Source organism: Enhydra lutris, unplaced genomic scaffold (genome assembly GCF_002288905.1).
Source record: "Enhydra lutris kenyoni isolate GAN:26980312 unplaced genomic scaffold, ASM228890v2 scaffoldscaffold5, whole genome shotgun sequence".
NCBI classification, from domain to species: Eukaryota; Metazoa; Chordata; class Mammalia; order Carnivora; family Mustelidae; genus Enhydra; species Enhydra lutris.
Window position 1 is genome coordinate 3,504,175 of NW_019154089.1, and position 25,493 is coordinate 3,529,667.

The 25,493-nt window shown below is 46.4% G+C and overlaps 1 protein-coding gene across 1 annotated transcript in view; it reads left to right on the top strand.

The window, feature by feature from the left end:
• Positions 1-25,493, top strand: part of LOC111141029 (SPARC/osteonectin, cwcv and kazal like domains proteoglycan 1) — a 498,494-nt gene that overhangs the window by 220,825 nt on the left and 252,176 nt on the right. Inside the window, exon 2 of the mRNA XM_022493359.1 lies at positions 11,678-11,723. Within this exon, the coding sequence (XP_022349067.1) occupies positions 11,678-11,723 (46 nt within the window). The remainder of the gene's footprint in view (positions 1-11,677; positions 11,724-25,493) is intronic.

Below are 25,493 nucleotides of genomic sequence, written 5' to 3' on the forward strand. Positions count from 1 at the left end.
ACGAAGGGACGAGTGGAACAGTGTGGTGATGGCTGTCTGGGGAGATCCTGAGCAAAGCTGGCTTATGTCTCTGGTGTCTTGTCTCTGTGGCTTCACGTGGGTTCACGGTTACTGCCTTTTGCCTGAGCCGATGGCTGTTGCCACGGAGACTCGTGCTCCTTGGCGCCACACCTGCTGGTTCACTTGCCTGCAGTGCCCCTTCCATCCCGGGGTGTGTTCTTTGCCTGGAACCCCACTCACCTGTCCAGACCCAGCTTGAGACCCACTGCCTCAGGAGAGTCTGTTCAGGTTTCCGGGAATAATGAGTGGCTTCCTCTTCTGTATTCCTGTAGCTTTCACGATTATAATAATTCTTACCGAAATCACCACACTACCAGGTAATACTTGGCTTCTTCTGCTTGCGTGGCTGCATCTCTCTCCCCTGGTCGGGCTGTGGGCGTCCTGCGGGCAAGGGCTGGCTGTTGCTCCTCCTTGTTCTCTAGCACAAGGGCAGGTAGGTAGTAAACGTTGCGTGAATGATGACAGTGAACATGCGGAATAGACTTCTTCACTGGTGTCCTTGGTTTCACGTGGACTCCCTCTCATTTGTTCCCCCACCTGCACCCCCCAGTGAGGCCAACTTGCCTCATCAAACACTAGTTTGATGGGGTTCCCCTCTAAGTGCGCCCTCTAGTGGTTCCTCAGTGCCTTGAAGTCGGCCTCTCTCCTCAGGCCTTGAGGCCCTCCAGCCTCTGGCCCCAACTTCTTTTGCAGCTTCCGCTTCAGTTTGTCTCTGTGGGCGCTCCAGGCGCTAAGCTGGAGCATGGCCAGATGGTAGCAGTTTCCCTGGAGAGGGACAGGACCGACCCATGTTCAGGGAATAGGACTCCACGTGGGTCCCACAAAAGAGGGGGCTGGACCCCTGTTAGGGGACTCAGTGCATGTTGCCCTTGGTATGAGGACAGCTGTCTTGTGGCTTCTGGGTCCTCCATCCTGTCCCCTGCCATCAGTACATCACCTCTGGGACGCAGAGGTCCAGTGAGCAGCTTCCCAAGAGGGGAGCCTGGCTGCGGTGCTTGGTGTGGTCCTCTGAGTCTCCCGCTCTACCTGGCATCTTTTTGATAGTGCGGGGCAGGGTGGTGGTGGGGAGAGCCCTCGTTCCACCCACCACAGAGCTGTGGAAGTGCTGGTTGAATGAGAAGAAAGGTGCCTTCTCTATAACGGTGTTCATTGAGCCCAGCAGCTGTTGGCAGCGTGGGTGCTGTGGGGGTCCTCGCTTTCAGAGGGTTGTTCTGGTTTTAGCAATGGCTGTAACCTCAGCGAGGCCTCCCACTCCCCCTTCTCCATGGGAAGCCTTGTTGGTGATCGTCGAGGTAAACTGTTGCTCAGGAGCATGGATCCAGTTTTGGCAGGCTTGACTGCTCTGATTACCACTTACCATGGGGGGATGTCACTTCAGAAGTTGTGACTATCACACGAGCACTCGCAGCATCCTGATGCCGACACCATTGGCTTGAAGTGGACAAAAAACATTGACCAGTATATTTCTGGGGCCTTTTTTTTTTTTTTTTTTTTTGCTGGGGGTGGGTATCTGCTGTGTAAGTGGTCCAAGGGCCAGAGCCTTGGGACACAGAGGAGGGTGGGCAGGGCGGCTGCTGGGACACTTGGGGACACCGTGAAGGGAGTCTTTATTGCTACACCTCCCAGATGTTCCCTCGAAGAGAAGAGGCTGAATGGCAGGGCTGGGAGGAACTGTAGCAGGCCTAACTGTGCAGCTAATGAAAATTTCATGCAAAGTCTGTACCCATAGCTTCCCAGAGAGATGGCTGGTGCCAAAGCCACCGCTTCCGCCATGCTGTGCCTTGATGTTGTGATGGATACTTCTCTTTGAACTGGGCCCCAGGGAGTGCTGGCGGCAGGCAGGTGTGAGTGCTCCATCCAGAGCACACAAAGACAGGACTTCTGAGGCTGCTTTGTCAGGGCTGATGGCCATGGTTCCGAAACCCTGGCTGCCATCTTGGGTGGGGGTGGATCAGGGACTGAGGGCGTCTTCCCTGCTTTCTTGGATCCAGGTGCATGACAGACGGACTTGAACTCTGATCTCACAAAGACCCTGTGAGGCAGGTCTTTACACTCCCCCATTTCACAGATGGGAGAGCTGAGGCTTCAGATACACATGGGTCATGGCAGCAATAGAGAAACCTTTTAGGAGGCCAGTGGTCTACGTGCTCCTCTCCCATTTGTTGGTTTCTCTTGGTGGCATCTTCCCAGCCCCATTTCCTCTCTCCAGGGTCTCCAACCTGCACAGGCCCCTTCATATGGGGCCACTGAGGTGGCATCAAGTGATGGTTAGAGCATGATTTTCAAAGGCAGGCAAAAGTGTTCCAGTCCTCTTCTGCTTCTTACTTGCTGCATGATCTTGTGTAGTCATTTGCCCTTTCTGAGCTTCCATCTCCCCAGCTACATCTCAGCGGTCCTGATGGTGCCTGTCTCAGTGGGCTGTTGTAAGGGTTCGTCAGAGTAAAACAAAGGGCTTAGCACAGTGCCTGGGACATTATGGCCATTCACACATGATAGCTACTATTTTTAGTGCATGATTATTATTAAGACCTTGATTTCTTGGGTTTGATTTCCGCCATCTCATGTGAACTTTAATTTGCTGTGAGGCCTGACTTCCGGCACAGCTGCGGTGAGCTGAGTCACGAAGGCTAGTGGTTCCTTGGGGTGACTCAGGCATGAGTAGATGTGGGGTGAGGGTGCTGGACAGAGCTCCACCTGCAGGTCTCCTGTACAGCTTGGTCAACCCTTCTAAGACCTTTCAGCATCACCCCACTAGTCCCAGGTTTCCATTTCCGTGCCCTTCCCCCCTTTGTCCCCCTGCCCTTGAAATCACTGCTAAAGGAAGGGAGAGGGGAGGAGCCTATCCTGAAGCCTGGGTTCTTGCTTGGGCAACTGACAGACAGAAGGGCTGTGTGTGGAACTGGGGAAGCCGTGAGGGGTTAGCCTGAGAATGGAAGAGACAGCTCTGGAAAGCTCTGGAAGCTTTTGGTGGGGTGCACCTGGTTTTCTACCCTTGATGGGCCTGGTCATTCCTGGGTCACCCTTCATTTCCTGCAATTGAGTTGATCTGTGACTTCCTTTAGCCAATGAGGGCTAAATATTAGGATCATCTGGGGAACTTAAAACAAACAAAAAACCCAGAACACTGTGGAGGCCACAGCCCAGACCAGTGAAGGAAGGAGCTTGTCCTGGCTGAGGTATCCATATTTGGAAGGCCCTCCGGTGACCCCAGCAATCAGCCGAGGATGACAGCCGCTGCTTTGCCCAGGTCCCTCTGAGAGCACCGCCAGTGCAGGATGGGTGGGGAGGAAGGAGCCCATGGTAGTTAAGAGCTGTATCTTACACTCTAAAAGGTAGTGTCTGGATATTGATGGAGATCGCCCGCCTGGGGTGTGGCAGGAATGGCCTTTGCAGAAAAAGGGCCGAATCTTTTAAACTTGGAATCTGTGCCACTCGAACAAGCTGGGCCTCATACAGTTGTAACTGGGATATTGTTTGCAGTAAAGGCTCACATGCTACATACAAGGTTATAGGGGCCTTGGTTGGTGTGTCAACGAGACAGACACTTTCTGGATGTCTGCATCGGTTTTCTCCGTGTAGTTAGGACACCAAAATTTTGCCTGTTCACAGCATGCCCAATTCCTTTCTCAGGATATAGTTATTCATGATTGGAACTTTAGTTTACATGTTATATGTAATACTTAACAATGGTTCAAAACTCACTGGATACACAAAACAGCTTTCTGGTGTATCTTTTTTTTTCTTTTTTTTAAAGACAGGGTCACTGGATCTTAGAGAATCTAAGCCTGACCTTTAAACAGAGATGTGCCTGGAAGTCAAGTTTTCACATTTCACTAAATTTGTCTTTTTCTCAGCCACTGTTCATATGACATGCATTTAATAAAATCACATGCATTTAAAATATTTCATAATTATTGTTCCCGGGTATGCTTCATCTCCCCGCACTCATTGGTAAGATTCAAATGCACAAGAAGTCACATTATGGAAACTTTAAGCGTATTACAGTTAATTCTTGAACAACGTGGGCTTGAACTGTGTGAGTCCACTTGTGCATGGATTTTTTTTTTTTTGATAAAGTACAGTCCTATAAATATATCTTCTCAAGATTATCTTCCCATTTTTTTGTCGAGCTTACTTCATTGTAAGAACATTGTTTCTCATACATGGTAACATACAGAATATGTGTTAACTGACTGTTCATGAATTCAGTAAGGCTTCTGATCAGTAGTAGGCTATTAGCAGTTATATTTTGAGGAGTTGGATTTTCAACTGCATCGGGGTTTGGCTCCCCTCACCCCCAGAGTTGTTGAAGGGTTGACTGTATTTCCACAAAAACCCATTTTTCTCCATGTTCCTGGGACGTCTCAGTACTCCAAACCGCTGGTAGTGGACACCAAAGTGTACCTCTTTTATTTATTCAGTAATTGTCTGTGTCTGACAATATCGCAGGTACTTGGTCACGTTAACACCCGTCCATGACCTGTCCTTTGAGGTGGGTGCGGTGTCTGGTTCTGTAGCAAGATAAGAGGAAGATAAGGGAAGCTGAGGGGCTGGTACGAGGCCAGTGAGTGCTGGAGGCAGAATGTAAACCTCTATCTGCTTTGGGGCCTGAAGTATCCTGCCTATCCTGTCTCCCAGGCCTTTGCCTCCATAGTTCCTGCCGTTTCTCTCCTCCTGGCTATTCGGATCAAGGGATCGAGGCTCCTGGTTAGCAGAGGCATTTTGGTAATAAGGCTAATAACGTCAGGGAGATGAATGGCTTTGAATGAGGGGAGACACCCCTAGTCTTGGTCAGAGTACACTTGGGGCCTCACACACCCATTTCTATTCCCAGAACAATAACCATGTGTAGATCATACTTTTGGGGAGGAATCTCTCTGAGAAACGAACAAGTCAGCAGGTCACTTCCCCTGACCTCAGCTTGGATGGATGGATAGGGAGACATGCAAAGTCTTGAAGAACTCTGTGGTGGTGGTAATCCTTTAATTGGCAGGAGACGCCATGACGATCTTACTCATTTTACTTATTTCTAAGACCCACATTCAAGTCTTTCTCAGGTCTTAGACCCCTTCGAGCTATTTTGGAGCTACAAGGCAAAACAGTTTCTTTGCAGAAATGTAGAAGGTCTGTTATTCATGGTCTCTGATGTCCTCTCTGAAATTTTACTGAGTTTCATCCTTTGCACCGATGTCACAGGAAATTATTCACTTAAAATTCTCATAGATAGTCATCATGATGGGGTGTTGAGATCTAATCATGATTTTGCTAGCTGTTCTACCATAAGGACATGAGTCACTAGTGCACACTCAGATCCCTCCCCACTTGTGTTATTCTGTTCGATAACCTCATGTTTTTTTTCCCACAAACTTAATGAACAATGGAACTTTTTCAAGGGTATGATGGTCTGTGACTTGACGGAAAATACCTGCCAATGACCTTTCTAATGTTATAATGATATGAAAATTTGATGCAATTTTCGAAAATGTTTACATTACTTCTGATTGTTTGATGTGATTCTTTTATTTTTTTTTTCTCATTTATAATGCTTTCGTACTCAGGAAGTTGAGGTAGGTTTTTGACTTTTCAACTGTATGTAGACATAGCTTCCCCATAGTTGCCAAATAAAATGTAAATTTCATTCTTAATCCTAAATCTCAGTGGTAAATATTTGTTTTACTTCAGTGAACCGGCACAGCACACATTTATTTCTCATTGGTTTATCCAGGAGATGCAATTCATCAAACGCATATAAACAGTCCATTTGCTGCTTTATCTTTTCTCATTAGTTATAGTACAAGTATGATTGTCAGTTATTATCTGTGTTTTACTGGTGTGTTATTTATTGAAAGAGCAGAGCAACTGACATGGTTATTTTCTAAATCATTTTGTCTAGGGCCTGCAGAACTTTACACCAAATGTCAGACCAATTTATCAAAGACTCACTCTATTCAGGAAGAAAGTGATTTAGAGTGTCTCTATACACATAGACCCACCTGTATTTACACGCTTACTGGTAACCGTTGGGGGAATTTTGCAGGAATACAAAGATGTTAAAGCTGAAACACCTTACTTCTATTTTATACAATTTGGGTAGGATTTATTGGGTGCTTCTGAGTGATGCCTTGGGGAATATGCAGGTGAGTAAGATCTTCCTTCCCTGCTCAGAAGTAGCCGAGGCTCCGGTGTGTGGGAGTGATGTATTAACACAGAATTGGATTCATGCACACAGCTCCCAGTCCATTGTGTACACAGTTCTCAAGAGTGGGGTCTGTGGAGGGAGGCCTGGTGGGACCTCGAGTCCCTGCCCAAGCTGGGCCACTTGTGTGAGCCGCTTCCTTCAGAAGGACTGGATTCCCACTGGGTGGGGGTTTTCGCCTGGGATGGGCAGCATGAGCCTGGTGGAGAGGAGACCGGGAGCGCAATGCTGGCCCAAAGACAGAACCAGAAACAGCTCAGCGATAAGGTTCTTGAGCAGGAAGCCAGCTCCTTTCCCGGTAAGTAAACAGAATGTTTGGTACCTCCCAGTGGCTGGATTAGTACACATTTCCATGGCACACCAATTAAAATTCCAGTCAAATGTCGAATTACACAGCCGATGCACTTAAATAACGTCATCTGGAAATCTCACTTTTCCTGTGACTTCTGTTACATTTTAGAGACGCTCTTTCCACCTGCCAACCAGCCCTTCTTCCTATTCTCCCCAGTCAAGTAGTGTGAAAATTAACCCAACTACTTTGCACTGAATCCTTCTGAGAGTGGTTTGCTCACAGTCCCTGAATGGATCGCTTTGTAAAGGTTTTGGGTTCTGTAAAGGGGGATGCCCTCTACCCAGGATCTGCAAACTGGACTTTACCTGACCACGAAGGGCTATGCTTTTCCTCTTGGCATTTACCTGTTGAAGGCCACAGATGACTCAGTGGGGGCCGTCTGCCTTTGCCTCACCTTCCTTCCTTCTGTTGGTGTCCCTGTGGCCCACTCCTGCTTGAGACAAGTGAGGCTCCCATTTATTTTCCAGGCTGGGAGTCTCAGGTAATCTCCAGATGGAACTGCAGCTTCACATTCAGCTTCCCTGAAATATGTATGAAGCAGAAGTGATCTGTTCCGTGAGACTTAAGGGTCTTTGATCTATAATATCTGGAGCTGTAAGGTAGCTAATGAATGATATCATCATGTTGGGAGGTGAAAGTAAGGCAGTTAGGTTTCAAAATCGGTCTCCATTTTGTTCTGCCTCCCCATCACCTCCTCAGAGTCTGTTTTGACGTTCTGTGGGGCTGTAATTAGCACCGCTGGAAAAGCAAATCCCTGGGGAATATTTGAGCTAAATTGCATCTGCCATTTTGGGGCTCTGGGACAATGTGAGAAAAATTCAGGTGCCCATTCAAATGGGATGAAACCAGAGGTTTTTCCAATTGGTTATGCTCGTCCATGATGAACAGACGTAATCACTCAAATTATATCAGAAATATATATCTATATCTATCTCCATCATTTCATGTTAGGGAGGCTTAAAGACTTTATTGGAAGATGAATTACAGAACAGGATAATTGTATACTAATTGTGTAATAATATGCAATAGTGTTCTATATATGTATTTTGAACGGACTTCCTTTCCCATGACTGTTTATCAAAACGGTATCTCTAAAGTGGTAAAAAAACCCAGAGTTAAATTTCTCAGCACTAGTCACTGGCTGAGAGTACTTTAAAAGGATTTTTCCTTTTTCTGGGTTAGTAGGATATTTAACTAGTGAAATCAATGGAGAAATTTGTCATTTTCTGTCTTGATCAGCTGCAGAGGATTAAATAATTGAGGCTATAATCTTTCCTAGGCTCTGATTCTGTCTCTACCACCAGGACCACACCTCCTCCTTTCTCATCCTACATGGGTCATGATGTGTCACTTTCTTACTATAATTTTTTATGCGGACTTTTCATGCTTTCTTACAAAGGCTTTATCCTGCCTTGAAATATTTCATGATTTTGGACATAAGTCAATGGGCTCAAGTTTGAGACTGCTTCAGTTTCTAGGTTCTTACAGATTTTCACAGCCCCTGAAGAGTTGGGTAATTTTCATGTATGAAGTGGGGTAAAATGGAATCAGCCTTTCCTCCTCTGGCGTTAGACTTTGGAGGAAGACTATTCTCAGTCCTGTCCGGTAGAGGCCTGACATTATTTTACGCAGTGGGCTCCATGAAATATACATGCGTAGTGACACTGCCATCTTTCATTCTTTAGCCTGTATAATGCACTGAGTTACTGAATTTAACAAACGACTGTATTTAGATAGGAGTCTTTCTACTGAAGTTTATGTTTTAAAAATTAACCCTTGCTGTGGTCCTTGCAAGTCATTTTTAAAAGCCTCATCACTAGATGATAAAAGAACCAGTGAAGAGGCCGTCTCCGTTGCATACACCTCTCCTGGCATGTTTGTGGGACTTACCTGGTGTGCCTTCCCCCACAGGCTGAATGCCAGCAGGTCACCACGTTTTTGGGCCAGAGGAAGATGAGAGGTCAGGGGCCTTCAAGTCCTGCATTGTGAGAGTATCCGGAAGGGGCCCGTGCAGCAGGAGCACACTTGGGTGCAGTGCAGAATTGGGGTGGTGCGGGGATAAGGATAGTACTTGCCAGCGTGGGAGTTGTAGCTCAAGAAAACTGGCATTGCTGTCCCCAGCACAGGAGGTCCTGGGTCTGTTTTAGGACAACATACAGAGAATGTAGCTCTATCGATTTAGATAGAAAATAAGAAATGAGTTGGGGAGGTAGCTCTCCTCCTTGCCCCCACCTCCAGTCTTGGGACCTGGAGAAGTGACCAGCCCTGATATTGATGGAGTGTTGGTTCAGTACCCCCAGACGGCTGTCTTAATGTGCCCTGAGCATCCGGATATGGGGACTTCTGATATGAGCACATGGTCAGGAGATGCAGGTCTAGAAGTGGCATTCTTCTGTCTGTGGCTTTTTCCAATTGAGTGGAGATTCTGCCTCCCTGAGCATTCCCACACATATGGAGGGGATGGATGGAGACAGCCCCTACCTACTTGGACTTGCCCTGTGTGCAGGCCAGTCATACTTGGCAGGTACGGTGTGACAGGGTGCTCTTTGTGCCTGGACATCTCAGCCTCCAATTGACTGCAGCTGTGCCCCTCCCCAGGGCTCCCCGACCATCCCCCAGGTGGGCTCTGGTTCTAGCGTGCTTCCCACATGTTCAGGATCTTGGCCTCCGGTAGGGGTTTCTCTTAGCTCTAGCCAAAGAGTGGCACTCAAGGTTTTACCTGCTCCTGGCTCATTGGTTTTTGCTTAGGCCATCCACTTTGCTAAAGCTGAGCAAAAAGCAGTCAGATGCAAGGAATTGTTCTCGCTGACTGCTGACTCGGCCTTGCTGGGCCAGGGGCTGCTTGAAGGACTCACTTTGCATAAGGAGCGCTCACTCAAGGTGCACTTCCGCATCTGGCAGCAATTAGGCGGTATTATTACCTTTGCAATCAGCTTAAAATATTCTAATGCAGGTACCTGCTTTTATGACTGAAAGGCTTTGTGTTTGAAATTGGGTTTTTTTTCCCCCCAAGAAATTTGTAAAAATGGCCATTGTAGTTAACCTGGAAAAGTGACTGGGGGCCCAGAAGCATGCTTCGCATGCCAGCCAGGTTCCAAAGTTGGTGGAAATCATTAGGGAATGTTCACCTCTTGAGACTTGCTCAAACCTTTCCTTGACATCAAAGGGAATGTGGCATGGGAAATTAAAGTAAAGGGACTTGTCTTTGGCTCCAGTCCTTTCCTGTCAGACACACATCCTAAGCTTCCAAGGACTTCCATGTTTCAGAACAGCATGTTCAAGTAGAAAATTTTTCACAAGATTCCACATTGCCATTGGACAGGAAGCTGGCCTCTGTATGCGGAGGGCATATCGACGGACCATAGCTGGAAGGATTGATGTTGTTTTTTTTCTCCATTGGTGAGGATGGGTTCTTCCTGGATTAATTTTTTCCCATGTCCTCGTGAACAGAATGGGTGGATAACACAGTTGTGTCTAGGGCTGAGAGCCCATTGGCCATCCAACTAAGAAATTGGGTGCTAAATTTTTCCCACATACTGTCCAGTCCTTAACTTATTTAATACTAGCTGTTGAGTCTCAGGCCATGCAGTTTGAAAGATTAGGATTGTATTTAAAATTATAGGGGGACAGAGATATGGCAGAGGGCTTGTTTGTAACGTTCTCCATGGCATTTCATGTGGCCCTTGGAGACTTCCTAACCAGATGGGTGAGGAGGTCATTTATGCCATAGCATTAAAGCCAGAGCAAAGTGGGCCAATTCCATGGAGTTAAAAATAATTTAATGCTGAATCCCCAGGATCCAGAGGAAACGGTTCATGTTTATTCATGCTCTGGAAAATGGAATCACTGCCCAAGAAGCAGTATGTTATGATTTTACTCCAAATCCAGTTTGCTAAAATCTGTTTAAGGGCTTAGGTGAACTCAACAAGGATATAATAAGGCCAGGTAATTGAACAACACAGAGACCGATAAAATTCACGGGAGATCATGTTGGAGATAAACTGCAGCAGGAGGCAGTGTGGACAATAATTTAAACTAATTGTGCACTTTGATGTAAATTAACTTCTCAGGAAGAGAAATTGAGGCCTCATTGTAGGCAGCTCTCTGAAACTGCGGCATGTAGAGTACCCGCCAGCAACACATGCAGCAAATATTATCAGCTACATGGAGGAGGAAGTTAACTGAACAAGTGCAAAAGGCTTAAAATGATACGGGGAAGATAAACACGGGTGAAGCCTCTTCACCTAGCAGTCTGATTGCGGGGACAGTGGGTGTGCTAATGCCGGTGACTGAATGCTCAGCTGGGGCTGGGGAGCGGAAGATAAAGATAACAGGCAGCCTTTAACAAGGAGAGGTTATTAAAAGTGAAGTAGTTAATGTAACTGTGAATAAGTGAGTGGCCTAGACCCTGGGAATTTCAAAGTAGCGAAGTGTCTAGCCTTAGAGCATAAATTGATACAAGCAGCAGGCAAGAAGGACATGGTTTTGAATTGGCCAGCTTGGCCGACCTCTGTTACTTTGTTACACACCTAGAAGGAATGGTGGGAAGCCCAGTGCATGCCCGTGGTTCATTCTAACATTGGAGGGGCCAGTCTGTTTTTAACCTTAGTGAGTGTTGGAAAACTGGAACTGCACACCACGAATTCCATGTCTCCACATGAAAGGAATGTTGACAGTTGAAATTATCAGCTGTTACAAACACAGAGGCTTAATCATAAGTGAGGGCAGCAAGGCATCACCTGCGGGATAATTGATAGCAAATCCACCTTGCACTTGGAAGGGTCGTGGTTTATCTGTCAAGCCAAGAGAAGCAGCGTTGTTGCCATATTAGGCTAAAATGTTTTTACTATTCCCGGTGTTTAATCCATATAGTTTGAAAAGACAAGAATTTGAAAGGTAAATTGATATTTTTGATTTTACATGCATGTCTGTTTGGGGAAAGGTTTCTAAGCTGTGTTTGTTTTCCTTTGTGTTTTGGGAGGTGGGGAGAAAGGCTGGTTTTTATGCAGTGATGTGAGAAGCTTTCTGAAATCTGACCTTCATTTTCTATTTTTTTTTTCCTTATATAGGATGATTATTTCAGAAGCTGGAATCCCAACAAGCCCTTTGACCAAGGTAAAGGATGCATTATTTCTTGTTGTATATTCCATGGGAAATGCAGTCTCATTTTTCCTTCTTTACATGCTGAGTTACTGTTCCTAAGAAGGCCAGAGAGCTGTCTTACTTGACTGACTTGGGAGTCTGAAGTGAGTATGGTGATAGAAACTATCTTGTCCATTTTGTTATTTGTCAGAGATCACCTGAGACATATTCTTCAACATGCATTGAATTGACTACAATCATTGGAGGTTTATTTATTTATTTATTTAAACACCACCACTACAAAAGAGTAAAATGCTTATCACAGTAACCTGGTGAGTTGGGTAGAATCCAGTGATTTCTTCCATGGAACGGCTGGCCTGGGAATGTGCAGTTGACATGAGCTATAAAAATGAAACTTTCTTTGTAGAAACGGGTTCATCCCAGGAGGCTTTCAAGGGCACTAATATTTCATTTGTTAAGTAACTTCTTCATGGCTTCTAAATAGAAGCTTGTTTCTGAGTCTGCTCACTGACCACTCGGGTGTAACCTTCGGCCTCAGAGGGTTCTTGGCACTCATGCCAGCAAGCATGAAGCCCGTCTACCAATGGCCATTGTAAGTCACTCCCAGGGTGCTCCTGTGAGTTATTTAAGACAGACTGAGGACCTGCCGTGAATCACATCCCTGTCCCTGTTGTTCCATATGTGACTGCTGTAGCCACAGAACTGGTGGCTGAAAATGATGCTAGATTGTACTTTGAAGTATGTATATGCAGTTAATACCGAAACCTGGAGGAAAAAGACTACTGACCATGCATCAAAAGTTCATACTTCTGAGGATGAACTTCAGTTCTGTGGCTTGACTGTTTGATGCAATCCCGATGGTCGCCCTGACAAAAAAGAAATCAAGGAGGGAATTGCCATGTAATGAATGTGTTAGAAGGCACCCCCTTCTCCTCTCTCCTTTGTCACTCTAATGGGCCCCTCTGTCCCTGGACTCTGTTTTTTTTGTTTGTTTGTTTTGTTTTTGTTTTTGTTTTTTAAACAAAATTGGTGTTAGGATTTCTTCATGTGCATTTTAGCTCATGCCTCCAAGTCGGGCAACATAGTATTCATTCATTCATTCATACATGCATTCATTCATTCATTCTCAAAGTTGAATACCCACTGTGTACACAAGCACCGAGCCCGGTTCTGGAAACAACACAAAAGCTGTGGTGCCCATGCTGGGGGATGCTGAGAGCAGAGTGTGGGGAGGTAACCCAGTCAGTGGTTTTGGTGGGATGTGTTCAGGGCCTTAAGGTAGGTATGTGCAGGGCAAGTGGTGAAGCTATAGGTGGGGAATTTACCATTTGTTGCACGCTTCTTGGGGAGCAGGTCCCAGGAAAGGCTTTCCTTTGGAGATCAGTCCGGACTTCCCGTATCTTCGCAGGCTCCATGAGCCTCTCTCCTTTGTAACTTTACCAATGACTGAGTTGTCACAATAAGTCACATTAAAGCATACGAAGATATTTCTAATGCAATTTATAAATTTCCCATTGAAAATGGTCGAAATTTCTCAACATTACTTTTGAAAGGCTGAACCTTCCTTTTGGAACAGCTCTGATACACAACACTCTCTCTCTCTCTGGGCCTCACAGATACACCCTCCCGTAAACATGCCCTCTAGGATTTTGCTTACGGAGGTCTCTGAACGGAGAGTGGCAGCGGACTGATTGTTTCCAGCCCTGAAACAGAAATGGGTTCTTGTCCTTTGAGAATCAAGTGTTGTCTAACCACCAGATTGACTCTGCCCCAAGACTTGCACACAAATACTTAAACTTCACCAGAGGAAGACATTTTCATTTTCACTAGTATACACTGGGAAAGATAAGTACTTGAGGTGGGTTTCATTTGCCACTTGGGGATGTATATGATCACTTGCCTTGATTGGGGGGTTAACACAGAAACTTTGAGCATCAAAAAGAGCATGAGACTTAAATCTGCTTGGTTCAGCAGTCCAAAAGTCCAAAGAAGGATTTTTGTCTCCTAGGAATGATGGCAGGCATATCCAGCAGATTCCCACCCCTGCTCCCTCTTTTTCTAGCTCTGCAGGCATGAAAACTGGATCTGCTTAGATAAATCTTCCTTCGATAAAACCTCATGCCTTTATGGGGTATAATTGAGGACCTTAGCCAAGAAGCCCCACTTTGTAGCTCAGGTGTAGCTGCTGTTGGCTATTTATATACAGAGCCATGGGGAGAGCTGGCAGAGCTGAGAATAGCCTTCACTTAAAATATCAGCCCCAGCAGATGTCATCAATTACATTGTGTGCTGCTCAATAAATATGGGAGGTTACTATATCAGTGTTGACACTACTTGGTGAAATATAAACCGTAGGCATGGAAGATGTAGAGCATTTCATCTTCCAGATAATAGGAGAATTGCTGAACTCCAGTGAAAGTTGTCAGCTGCAGCGAGAAGTCATTTCCCTGCCTAAGCTGAAAAGGAATCAAACATGTTTCGAGTGGTTTTGGGGTTGGAGAAAACTTGGAGCTGGTAGCAAGGGCACTCGTTGAAAGACATCACAGGGTTTCACGTGACAATTACGCAAGGGCATGGCAGTGGACATGGCTTCCCGATGGCCTTGGGGGCGAGGTGGGCTGAAAATGCAGGGGAGAAGCGGCGGGGTGGGGGGTGTCATGAGGGATCGTGGTGGAGAAGAGCCAGGACGGTGGGTTTGAGGCAGGTTTTGATGGATCCTTCCTACCAATCCGTGAAGTTTGCACTTTGTTTTCTTGGCAGTGGGGAACCAGAGAAAGGTTTTTTCAGCAGAAAAATGACGCGGTGAAGGCAGTATTTTAGAGGACTGAGTTTGGTGACTCAGCAGCTGCGGTGAGGAGCCCAAGGCGCAGCTGCTAGATGACGTCCCTCCCACGGACTCCTGCGTGACTTGTCCCTTGCCCCTTCCATTGCCTTGGAGCTTTGGGCTCTGGCTGTCACAGGCATTCAGACGCAGCATCCAGCCCTGGAGCCTGATCTCTGAAATGCCCCCGGAGCTCCAGCTTCTTGTAGGTGTTGGTGCAAGTGGTTAGGACACTCGTAGTGTCGATGAAGCAGTTACTTGTAACTGTACTCTCTGCTTCAGGATATTTACTGACCTTGGAACAACAGGACTTTGTGGAGGGCCCTTACCATGTAATTGACTCGGAAGGAAATCACTTGATGGTCTCCTTCCAAGAGGCTGAAAACATCTTTAACTTGTTATCCTAAAGTGAATCCTGAATGTTTCTGTCTGTGGAATATAAGAGCCATCAACTTCAGGCCTTTCAGAGAATTCTTTGTGAGATTTGGATAAGTAGTATACACCCTTTTGGGTATGATAATGATGTAAGGCCAGGTCTCCTCACAGAAGGGACAGAGAGGACTTCAGAACTGAGGGGAACACTCAGGTGAGACATTGCCTTTGTGAAGTCCACAATGCCAGTCGCCCTGCGGGGAGAGCTGGGCAGGCTGCCGGGTTGGAGAGGGCACAGGCTGTTGTGCATGGTTCTTGTCTTGTATGGGCAGGAGTGGAGGCCCCGGGGTGGACCTCTGCAGGAGGCTGAGGCTCTAGAGTTCAGACACGTTCCCAGAGACTTGGGTGGCCTCTCTTGCTCTGCCCTTCGAGCATATTCCATCACCTGGCCCCTAGCAAATCTGGGCACACATAGTGGGTGAGGAGCAGGTATGCGGTTTCTGTTTCCAGAAGTGGTGTCTGGTCCAGCAAAGTGCTTCTCTAAGAAAATAGTCCTTGGTGCAGTAAGTTCGGGACCCACATAAACTCTGTGCTTCTCCTGGATATTCACAGGGCTCATTCGTGATTGAAAAGCTCAGAGAAGTCTTTTGGCAAAGAATCCCATTTAACTTCCCATTTTTCTCAATCTGCCTTTAACTGCATGCTTTCATTTTTATTTTTTCGCTCCACGCCTATCAGATACCCAGAGAAAGTAGCATGTTCTGTGGGATGCGCTTTGGTAAGTGTGGTGTTGGTGGGGGGAACTTGGGGTTTGCAGTCAGACTCTCCACGTTTGGAACTTGACCCCACCAGCTCTTAGCTGAGTGATTCTGGCGAATTGCTTTACTTCTCTGCATCGAAGCCTTCAAATGTGGTGACAGCACCAGGAAAAGCATTGGGAGGATGAAATGAGTTAATGTCTGGCATACAGTAAGTGCTCCATAAGTGCTCCTTCAGCAATTAATTGATCTTTTTCATTCCCTCTTCCTCCTGTTAACCTGTCTCCCCCTGTTACTTCCTTCCTTTTCCACTTGGGTTTTATTTCTCTCTTCCTTTCTTCCCTTCTGGGGGCCTTAAGAGTTGTGATGCTCTGGAGCTCCCGGGGTAAGGCGGAGCTGACCTCTTTCACACTGGGCGGGTGGGTCACCACAATGGTGTACCCCAGATCCTCATTTTGGGGACTGAAGAGGTTCAGGCTCTTAATATGCTCCTTTCTTCCTTCCTTGCATCTACCCATAAACGGTTGTCAAATGCTCCACATTTCACGTGCTGTGCTGGATAATAGGGACCCCAGTAAGAAAGGGCTCTCTGTGGGACGCTCCCAATTATCAGTCAGTCAGAAGCCATCCATCTAAGGTCTTAAGCTCAGAGAGCGTGTATATACTGGGAAGGGGGCTGTTGGGGGCTGGCAGCAAGAGCTGGGGCTGGTGGGGGTGGGTCAGGCGAGGTGTGTTGGTCTCAGAAACTGAGAAATCCGTAAGATGTCAAGTGTTAATACGACTGGCATAGGTCAGTGTGAGTTGAGGGGGCATTTTCTGTTACAACTTGGCCTCACTCAGCCTGTGCCTGTGGATCAGGCTGCCCATGCTGTAACTACCAACCTTCCCTAGTAACAACCACCTTCAGAGTGGTAATGAGGGTGCTGTCCCAAAGGTTCTCTTTTTCCTTAGAGTGGGGTGGCTGAGGAAGCGGGGCTTGGAGCAGAAAGGCAGAGACAATTTACCAGACCATGGTGTTGTGTTAAAAGAATAAAAGGTGTTGCTTTCTGTCATAGAATAGAGGATGAACAAGAAGCAAAGCGGGTTCTAAAATGTCATTTCAAAGTTTCTTGACCAGTCTTTTTTGAAAAAAAAAAAACAAAAACAAAAACAAAAAAACTGAAGCTTTCATCACCAAAGTTTTTGCCGAATCAAAGGTGTTTTTTTTTGTTTGTTTGTTTTGTATTGGGAGGTTGGGAAGGTCATTTATGTGTATAACGAAGACCTTATTTTTAGAATGGAATTCTGATTACTTGAAGGAGTCCTCAAGTGATGGGACATTAATTAATTGAGATTCTCTCCTGTAGCCATGGTCCACTCAGGAAAGAGCCCGCCAATTTGTGTGGGTGTGAAGTTCCGCTCGATGAGACAAGCCTTTTGAGGACAAATGGCTGAAGGGAGATTTATCAGGGAACTTTTTGAAACAAGCGAGTTCCTTTAATGTGGAATAAATGAATGTTTTAGATGGAGTGTATAGCTGTTGGTTTTAAGGATAATGTTTTTTCTTCTGTAGTGAATACTAATCGTTCTTCCCGAGCAGCCAGGCTGTGACTGAATCTCCAATGATGCTGGTGATGTTCAGAGCAGAATATGAACTTGTAGGAATTGATCTCCAGACAAAAATAAAGCTCAGAAAGTCAGGGGCCCTTTTTCACTCATGCTGTTCACTTGAATTGAGGAAAAGAAGAAAACCCCTGCCCTTTGACTTTCCATCTATTATCCCAAGATCCCAATAAGCTCAAATTCTGACCAAAGCCTTGAACTGTTTTGAAGCAGATATTCTAAGACTCAAAAGGAGAGAGTCCTTTCCACGTTCCGGCTGTGTTTCTGGAACCAGAGCTGCGTGGATTAGTGCGGCATCCATGTTTTGTCCCAGTTCTAAAGGGGAACCCAGGGGGGCAAGATTGCTTATTTGTAAAATGACTGTTCAGAAGAGGATTTATTCCCCCCTCTAGATTAATCTGAAATTTTACGTGCTAGGCTTAAAAGAAACCTTCAGTCCCCACAGCTTTCCTCTTGATGTGGAATTTAACCTCACCCCAAAAAGAGCCTCTGATTTGCATTCATACTGCCTTGAACATTTCTCAGTGTTAAAGTATCTGTTCACCTTATCTGATCGCTGGAGCTGCTGATTTTCAGAGGCATCCGGTCTGGTTTGTGGAAAGCATCTTAATAATTTCTCCTTGGTCCTTTCATGTCTGGTCTGCTGGGTTTCTCCCTCTTTGCCTTTTGCGTGACGTTGCCGTGACACTTTCCCCTAAGTGACAGCCCCTCTCACCTCCCGTGAACCCGTTTCCCATCCCATACCTTCCTGTTTCACCCCAGCCCCATTAGCTCCTCTCCTTTTGTTGTCCCTTCTTCTCTTTCCTGACTATGGCAGTAAAATAGTTACTGCTTTTTTTTTTTTTTTAATTTTTCAAGTGTTGATTTATAACTTTTCGAAGTGAATTCTGCCAGGGAAGAAACAGAACACGGGTAATTCACATCTTGGTCCGCTCCCGTTTTTAACACAGCCTATCTGCTTTGAAGTTAGAGCGAGTTAAAAGTCACAACTTTCATCTCTGGCTGCCTTGGCCTGTTTGCTTATTTTAAAGAAAGAAAAATCACATAAAAGATTGAAATCTGACGGGTGCCCCTTCTTGCTCCTTTCCCCTAAAGGGCCACTTCATTAAAGCACTTTTCCATCCATATTCTTATACTTAGGTCATAGGGGCATGTCTCCAAGCAAGATGTTACATTACATGTTGACCCCTAGAAATAAATGTTTCCTTCTCTAACCTGTTCATTTCATTGAAAAATTGTTTCCAAAGGTCTTTGGTGTGGTGGTTGTAGATCTAGTTAATGCCTTTCTAGTGTTCTGTCGCATTATACTAACGCGCTACCATTTAGCCACTATTCCCCCATTGGCAGACAGTTATGCTGATGCTGTTTTGTTATCCAGGCTGCTTTTCCTTAGCATCTCTCACCCACTCTAGCTGATTCTGACCTGAAGTCATTTGGCCTGGAGAGCCTGGTATCCCAGGAAGGGACTGAGGTGGGTCTTGACTCTGCCACTATTTCAATGTGTTAAATTCAGGCAAATCACGTGGCCTTTCTGGACTTCACTTAGCCTATTTCTGAAGTAAAAAGGGGCTTCCCGAGGTCCTTTCCATCGACGATAGTTAAGCTCTCATGGTTTCAGACAGCACAGAGTCTGTATGTTTTCCTCATAAAGGAAGGAAAAATGAAGAATCTGAGCCCAGTGCTCGAATTTCAAAGGTTACAGTTTAGCCAATGAGGTATGAATATAGCTGCAGTAAAACCAGTGGAATTAAACGGGCCTTTGAACCATCAGGGGTGGGGAAGGAGGCTCAGAATAAAAAGCAAGAAAGGCCAGAGTGGGAGGTACTTGGTCTTCTCACGGACTTGCGGGCCCTGCTGGGGGTGGAGGGAGAGCAGGGTCTCAAGGGCTCCAGCTGCCATCTTAGTCCCCCATTAGCTTGCTGCACACTGCGGAGTAACTTACTCTGCGTTCTCGTCTGGGGCTAGCGACCCCTGTCTCGTGGGGCATTCGTGGAGACTCAATGACGTCGTGCTGCAGAGGGCCACGAGTCAGTGTATGGCTCGTGCCCACTTAACCTCACTTTGTTGCCAGCCAAGTACCCTCAGCTATGACTATGGGCCCCGCTTCCTCGTGGGGGTGCCAATGGCTCTGTCAGTGTTGTGTGCCGGCCTCCCCCAGGCTTCTCTAGGAGCTCCCACTCCCCTGTGCCTCCAGAACCAAGCTGTTCTGGGTTGCGTTCTACCCTTTGGGTGGAATGATAGAGAATCATGAGGGGTAGTAAAATCCCCTTTGCAATTATGAGGCTCTGTGGCTTTTCTTACTGTGTTTAAGAGGTTCCTTCAGCACGGACAAATCCATTTTAAAGACGTGTTTATTACCTTTTCCCAAACTCATAAAATGTAGTGTTAGTTTTATAAAAACGGGGGGAGGGGGGAATCCATCCTGATGTATTCCACCTGCTAGAGTAATAGCCTCTGAATTAATTATATGGTATTTGTGGAGCCCTAATGAAACAGCCCTGGTTTGGGGAAATTCTCAACAGGGAAAAAATGTCAGCTGAATTTTAAAATCAATCAATAATGCTGTTTAAATTTTCCTCATCGGAGACTGTAGAGTGGATTAGAGCATTTTCATAGCCGGGAGGCGGCTGCTGGGAGGGACGCCGCCAGCATCACCTGTGTCCCCACAGGTCCCATGCCCAAGATGGAGACTTTGCTTTTTGTAGAGGTCTTCAGTTATGTTACATGGCTGAGTTCACTGCTGGAGGCCTGTCTGATGTCCATTTGGCTGTAAATGCCACGCAGGATGAGAGGCAGTGTGGTATATCGGAAAGGTCCTCGGTTCTCAGGCTCAGTGCTGGGGTTCGATCCCGCTTGTGCTGAGGCAAGTGCTTAGCCTCTCTGAGCCTGTTTCCTCCTCCTCTACAAAAATAGAAATGGACATTTCTTGTACCTACAACCTGTCAAACTGCTGATGTAAGGCCCGACCCAGTCTTAACAAAAGGATCACAATAAAGGCGACAAAGCTTTGGTAAAAGATGAAGGGACAGTGTTTTGTTCTGGATTCCCAGAGTTGGAAGGCTCTTTGGAGTTTTTGCCATGTCCGCTTACCTGATCCAGCGCACTAGCTAACTGATCAGGGAATTGTCGAATCACGTGCTTGACTGATGACCTGGTAGGGGCTTGGTGGTTCCATGTGTGAGGAGGAATGTCACGGAGGCCTTCCTCAGCGCATTCAGCACCTGTGTCGTGAAGAGCGGGACCTGTGGGCAATGGGATATGCCCGAGGGTGTGTTTGAGGCACCCTGGATGCTCCAGGCCGGTCAGCAGCTGCTGGGTGAGGTTCAGAAAAGGGATCCCAGGAGGCGACATGGGGGCCTCTCAAGGCTGAGTAGCTATCTGGATATAAGCCAGGGGGAGGTGGGCCGCAGTTGATGGGAAGTAATGTTTCCTGAGAGCTGAGCCTTCAGTTGTTCCCAAGTGGAGTTTGATAGGATTTCTTCTTTTGAAAAACACATTTATTAAGAGAGATGAGGAAAGTGTAAGCCGTTGCTTTCTCAGACTGTTTCACTCTTTTTCCATTTTGTCTCTCAAGATCTCTCTGGTGGGTGCCTGGAAATACCCCCAGAGCAGAGATGGTGAACAGTGAGGTCCTCTGTGCAGCAACAGGGACAGGATGGTGTTCGGGACAAGACAGCACCAACTCCATCTCCAGAGAGTGACCATGACGCAGCCCTAGCTGAGGCTGGTCGTGTGGGTCTGGGACCCAGGGGTGACAGAATTTCTCATTCCTCAAAGGGAGCAGCAGATGAAGAAGTTTTGACATGTGTGCAGAACCCAATTTCTTCAGTGTTTGCGAATAAGTTGTTGAAAACAACAACAACAAAAAGCCTGTGAGCGGGTAGGTGTGTCTTTGGACTTCTTGTCTGTGGCTTCTCTCAGAGAGGAAGCCAGAGGCCTTGTTGTCAGACCTTGTCTTTGCCTTGTGGTGTGTATGCTCTGGAGGCTGGTGAGTCCTTGGGGTTCCCCCTCTCCGAACCTGGAGGCAGTGTCTAGCAGAGCTGGGGACACACTGCTTGAGTGCAAGTTATCTGTGCGCAGGCTGCCCTTGGACACTGTGAGGCCTGACGTGGAATGTCATGAGCAGGGGAGCCTGATGGAAACCGGAGCCCCAGGCAGAGTGCTGGGTTATTACTGCTGTGTTTCTGTGGCCTCCCACACCACCTTGAGATGGATTGTTTTAATCTTGAGAAGAGGGACACACACCCCTGCCCGCACGCAAGCACGCTCAAGCTCACACAGTTCACACGACACAGGTGCCTTGGGGATTCGGAAGCACAAGCCACACCCCGAAGAGCCCCAGTGAAGGCACGTGAATCAGAAGGCATTTAGTCAGGTGCTGAGTCTCCTTGCTCTGGGGTGGGGGGTGTTTGGGCCATGCCGGGGGCACTAGCAGCCTGGCCTGGAGGAGCGGTCGGCAGGGCATGGGTGTCATGTTCAGCATCTGGCCCTGCGTCGTTCCTGCTCTTTTTTTGGCCAAGAAGAATGACAGAAAGGGATAGAGAAGGTAGACATCATGAGAGGCGCTCACTGCCAAGGGGAGAAGACCCCAGTAAGGGGAAAGATGGTTCTTCTGAGCCCATGGGAGCCAGTGTGACATTCCAGCCCTGCCTGGTTTGGCCCTGGGCCAGTGCCATCCAACGAGCCCTAACTCACATTTACTCCAGCCCCTTCTTCACCTGCTAATGTCAAGATTGGGAGAGAAAGACACCTGTTTTCCCACTACATTCATTTCAGGCCACAAATGGTCACTTTCTTTGCAGAAATTGACTTGAAATGTCACTTAGTGACCCTCAGATCTGTAACTAAATGCATGACAGCCTGACTTTTTTTCTTTTTTAAATAATTTTCTCTCTCTCATTCTTGAAAATGAAACATTTGGGAATATATAAGTATCAGGTAAAAAATGAATAGATGGACTCTATTTGGATATAAGGAAACAGAAGTAAATTAAAGCTGCAGCAAGGGGAGCTACTCAAAACATGTCAATTTCCTTGCACTTCTAGAGCTGGCCCTAGAGCTTCCTAACAACCAAAGGAAGGAAGGAAACACACCATCATATATGCCCTTGCAGTGAAAGTAAGACTGGAGAGATTTGAGGGGTTCCTGGTACTGAGGCTAGAGTTGCCTTCCTCCACCTGAGTTCTCTAACGGGGCTGTCCGGGCCGTGCTCTTCACTGTGGCTGACAGTAAATACCACACCCACTAGTTCCAACTGCTTCCTCCTCTGTCTCTGTTATATAATGGCTGACAGCCAAAGTGCAATTCTGTAAGTTAATTCAATGGTAAGCCAGAATAATACAGAGTACACAGTCTTTGTAAGGCCTGGCTTGAAACACAGATAAAATTGACAACATCAGGAAGAATGGATGCCCTGTGTCTCCATCAGGGAATACTCTGATTATTTTGTTTCCGGTAACTGATTAGCATTGGAAGTGAGAGTTCTGGGCTTTTCCTGGCAGGGACAAGAAGTTCAGAAGATCTTGGTGCCAATTAGCAGAAGCAAATTCATCTCTTCTTATCAGCCAGGTGGCAGGTAGAGTCAGTGTCCTTGGTCAGAAATTCAGAATCCAAGCTGGAATTTTGATGCCTGAATGTAGTCACCATCCTCTACGCTGAGACTATAGATCAATTCAAACCCACAGGCAAGTGGGTGATGATGAATGTCCGCTTTCTTGCCTGCACTCCACTGCAAGCCCAGGGGTTGCAAAGGTATCACATGGGAGCTTCACATGGGGGGAAACACTTCCCATGCGCAGGCATGTACACATTCATCCCTGCTTCTCAGATGTGTCCAGATGCTGATATGTTTAATGAAACGCACATTTTATTTGAAGATACTGCCAAATTCATGTTACATGTTGTAGCAAATTCTGAGCCACCCACAGAATTCTGAGCATGATGGCTAATTTTTTGGGTGGTGGGGAGAACGGAAGGATGCAGTTTACACATGTTTACAGCTTGATCCTGAGTTGTCTTTTCTGTCAGTGGTTAGGCAGGAGGAGAAATTCCCAGTGTGTGATGACAAAGTTACGGCTGTCAGTGTAGGGGTGAACACTCAAACCAAGGCACAGATTTGTTCATTTGGAAATGGTTTCAAGGGCTTCATACGTAGTTTTAAAAGTAGGGGGTGAGGTGGCATAAGCCCTTGGGCAGGGACAAGCCTCCATGTAAGCCAGCATAGTGGGTGGAATTTTGAACTCCTTTGGATATAAGAACTATACCCAGATGTCGGTTGGGTTCTTATAGAGAGGAAGCAGAAGATTGTTTGGCACCCAAGGATAGTCCCAGAAAAAGTGAATGGGAGTTACACAGTGATAGATTTCATCTCCCTCTAAACAATTTTTTTTTTAGATTTTATTTATTTATTTGACAGAGATCACAAGTAGGCAGAGAGGCAGGCAGAGAGAGAGAGAGGAGGAGGCAGGCTCTTGCAGAGCAGAGAGCCTGATGTGGGGCTCGATCTCAGGACCCTGGGATCCTGGGACCCTGAGCCCAAGGCAGAGGCTTTAACCCACTGAGCCATCCAGGCACCCCTCATCTCACTCTAAGTACAGGCTTTTCATAGCTCAAGCTATAAGGGGAAGGAGTATCTGCTGGGAGGGATGAGTCATCATTGCTGGAATGTTCGTACCTAAGACTGGGCAGCCATTCTGCTGGTTTGCTGTTGGAGGATGGGGTACTTACCATGGACCTTCCTTTTGACTTTTAATTTACGTGTTCTATGATAAGGCAGGTCTGTTGAGAGTTGATAATTTATTTTATAATAGCAATTAGTCCCTGCAGGATTTCTTCAAATAGTTTGCTTAACTGGTACCTCAAGGTAGATTCATTTTAACCAAGTGTGGTCTATGCAGCTTTAAAAGAACACCTGAAAAGTAAATGGGTTCAGTTGTATACAATTGAAGCGTCAAATACAAGGGACTTGCGTGAGAAAAATAGCAGGATTATTTGGTGTTCCTTATAAAGGAAAGTGATCTGTCCAGTCCAGTTTAGATCTTCACTTCCATCCTTTGGAAACAATCCTACTTCCATGGATGGATTCTGGAGTTTTGGGCAAGAATGGCAGGCGAATCTCCGGCCTTGGTGCCATGTTTTATCTTGCTAGATCTGCAGACGCCGCCATAAATTTCCAAATGCATGGAAGTTGCTCAGTGTAAGACTGTCCTTCATGGAGAAAGAAAGGGTTTTGCTCTCCATTCAGATGCTCGAGGGTAAGGGCAGTGCATGAATGCACTGGGAAGCCATCGTCTTTATAGAGAAGCCCCCGAGGGCCGGAAGGAGTAGATGAGGCTGGTCTCCACCGGCAGGGAAAGCCTGGTCCCTCCGTGTGTCTTGTCTATCTTCAAAAGCCAGAGCCACACGGACAGATTCCCCTGCCCCAGCCTCCAGAGGGCACGCTTGCACGAATTCTTGTCCTCCAAAAGCTTGTGTTGTTGGAGAGATCTGAAGTATAGGCAGGATTCAGTGTGGTTCTGTTAGTGTATCAACTAATGCCTCCCTCCGTGTTTAGAACCTCCCGCTATCTCTGACAGCGAAGACGAGATCCTGAAACTCTCAGATAAAGAGGGATTATTATGTAGTTGGCAAGTTTGTGCCTTGTGTTTATATCGGGTCACCGAGGGGGTCTCTCCTGGAAGAGAAAGGGGAGGGGCTGTCTCTGTCTCCAGGGACATTTAGGCCAAAGCGTCAGAGCAAGGAGGTGTGGGGTCCTCCTTCGAGAAGATCCTGCGAGTCTGTTGGGCTAACTGTGCGGCAAGAGATTTTCTGTAGAGTAGCCTCAGTGGCTCCTGTCTTTGTGACCATTATTCACATTTTTCTTCTTCATTCTGGCTGTTTTCATTTTTCTTAGAACCATGATTTCTGGTCTCTTTGATTGTTTCAGTGTGCAAAATGGAAGTTGATCTGCGTGGTAGAATTTTCAGATGGCACAGAGGGAGTTAGAATTGTAATTGAGGGTGAATTGCAATTATTTCATCATTGAGTTGTGTGACTGCTTCTTTAAGAATTTACTGTACTACTGCAGTAATTAGCAAATACCTTGCACTGGGTTCTGCACATATGCCCATTCTCCGTGCTTAGAATATTCCTGCCCTCACCCACACTACGTGATGTGTCCAGCTCTTTCTTATTTATTTATTTATTTATTTATTTATTTATTTATTTATTTATTTATTTATTTATTTATTT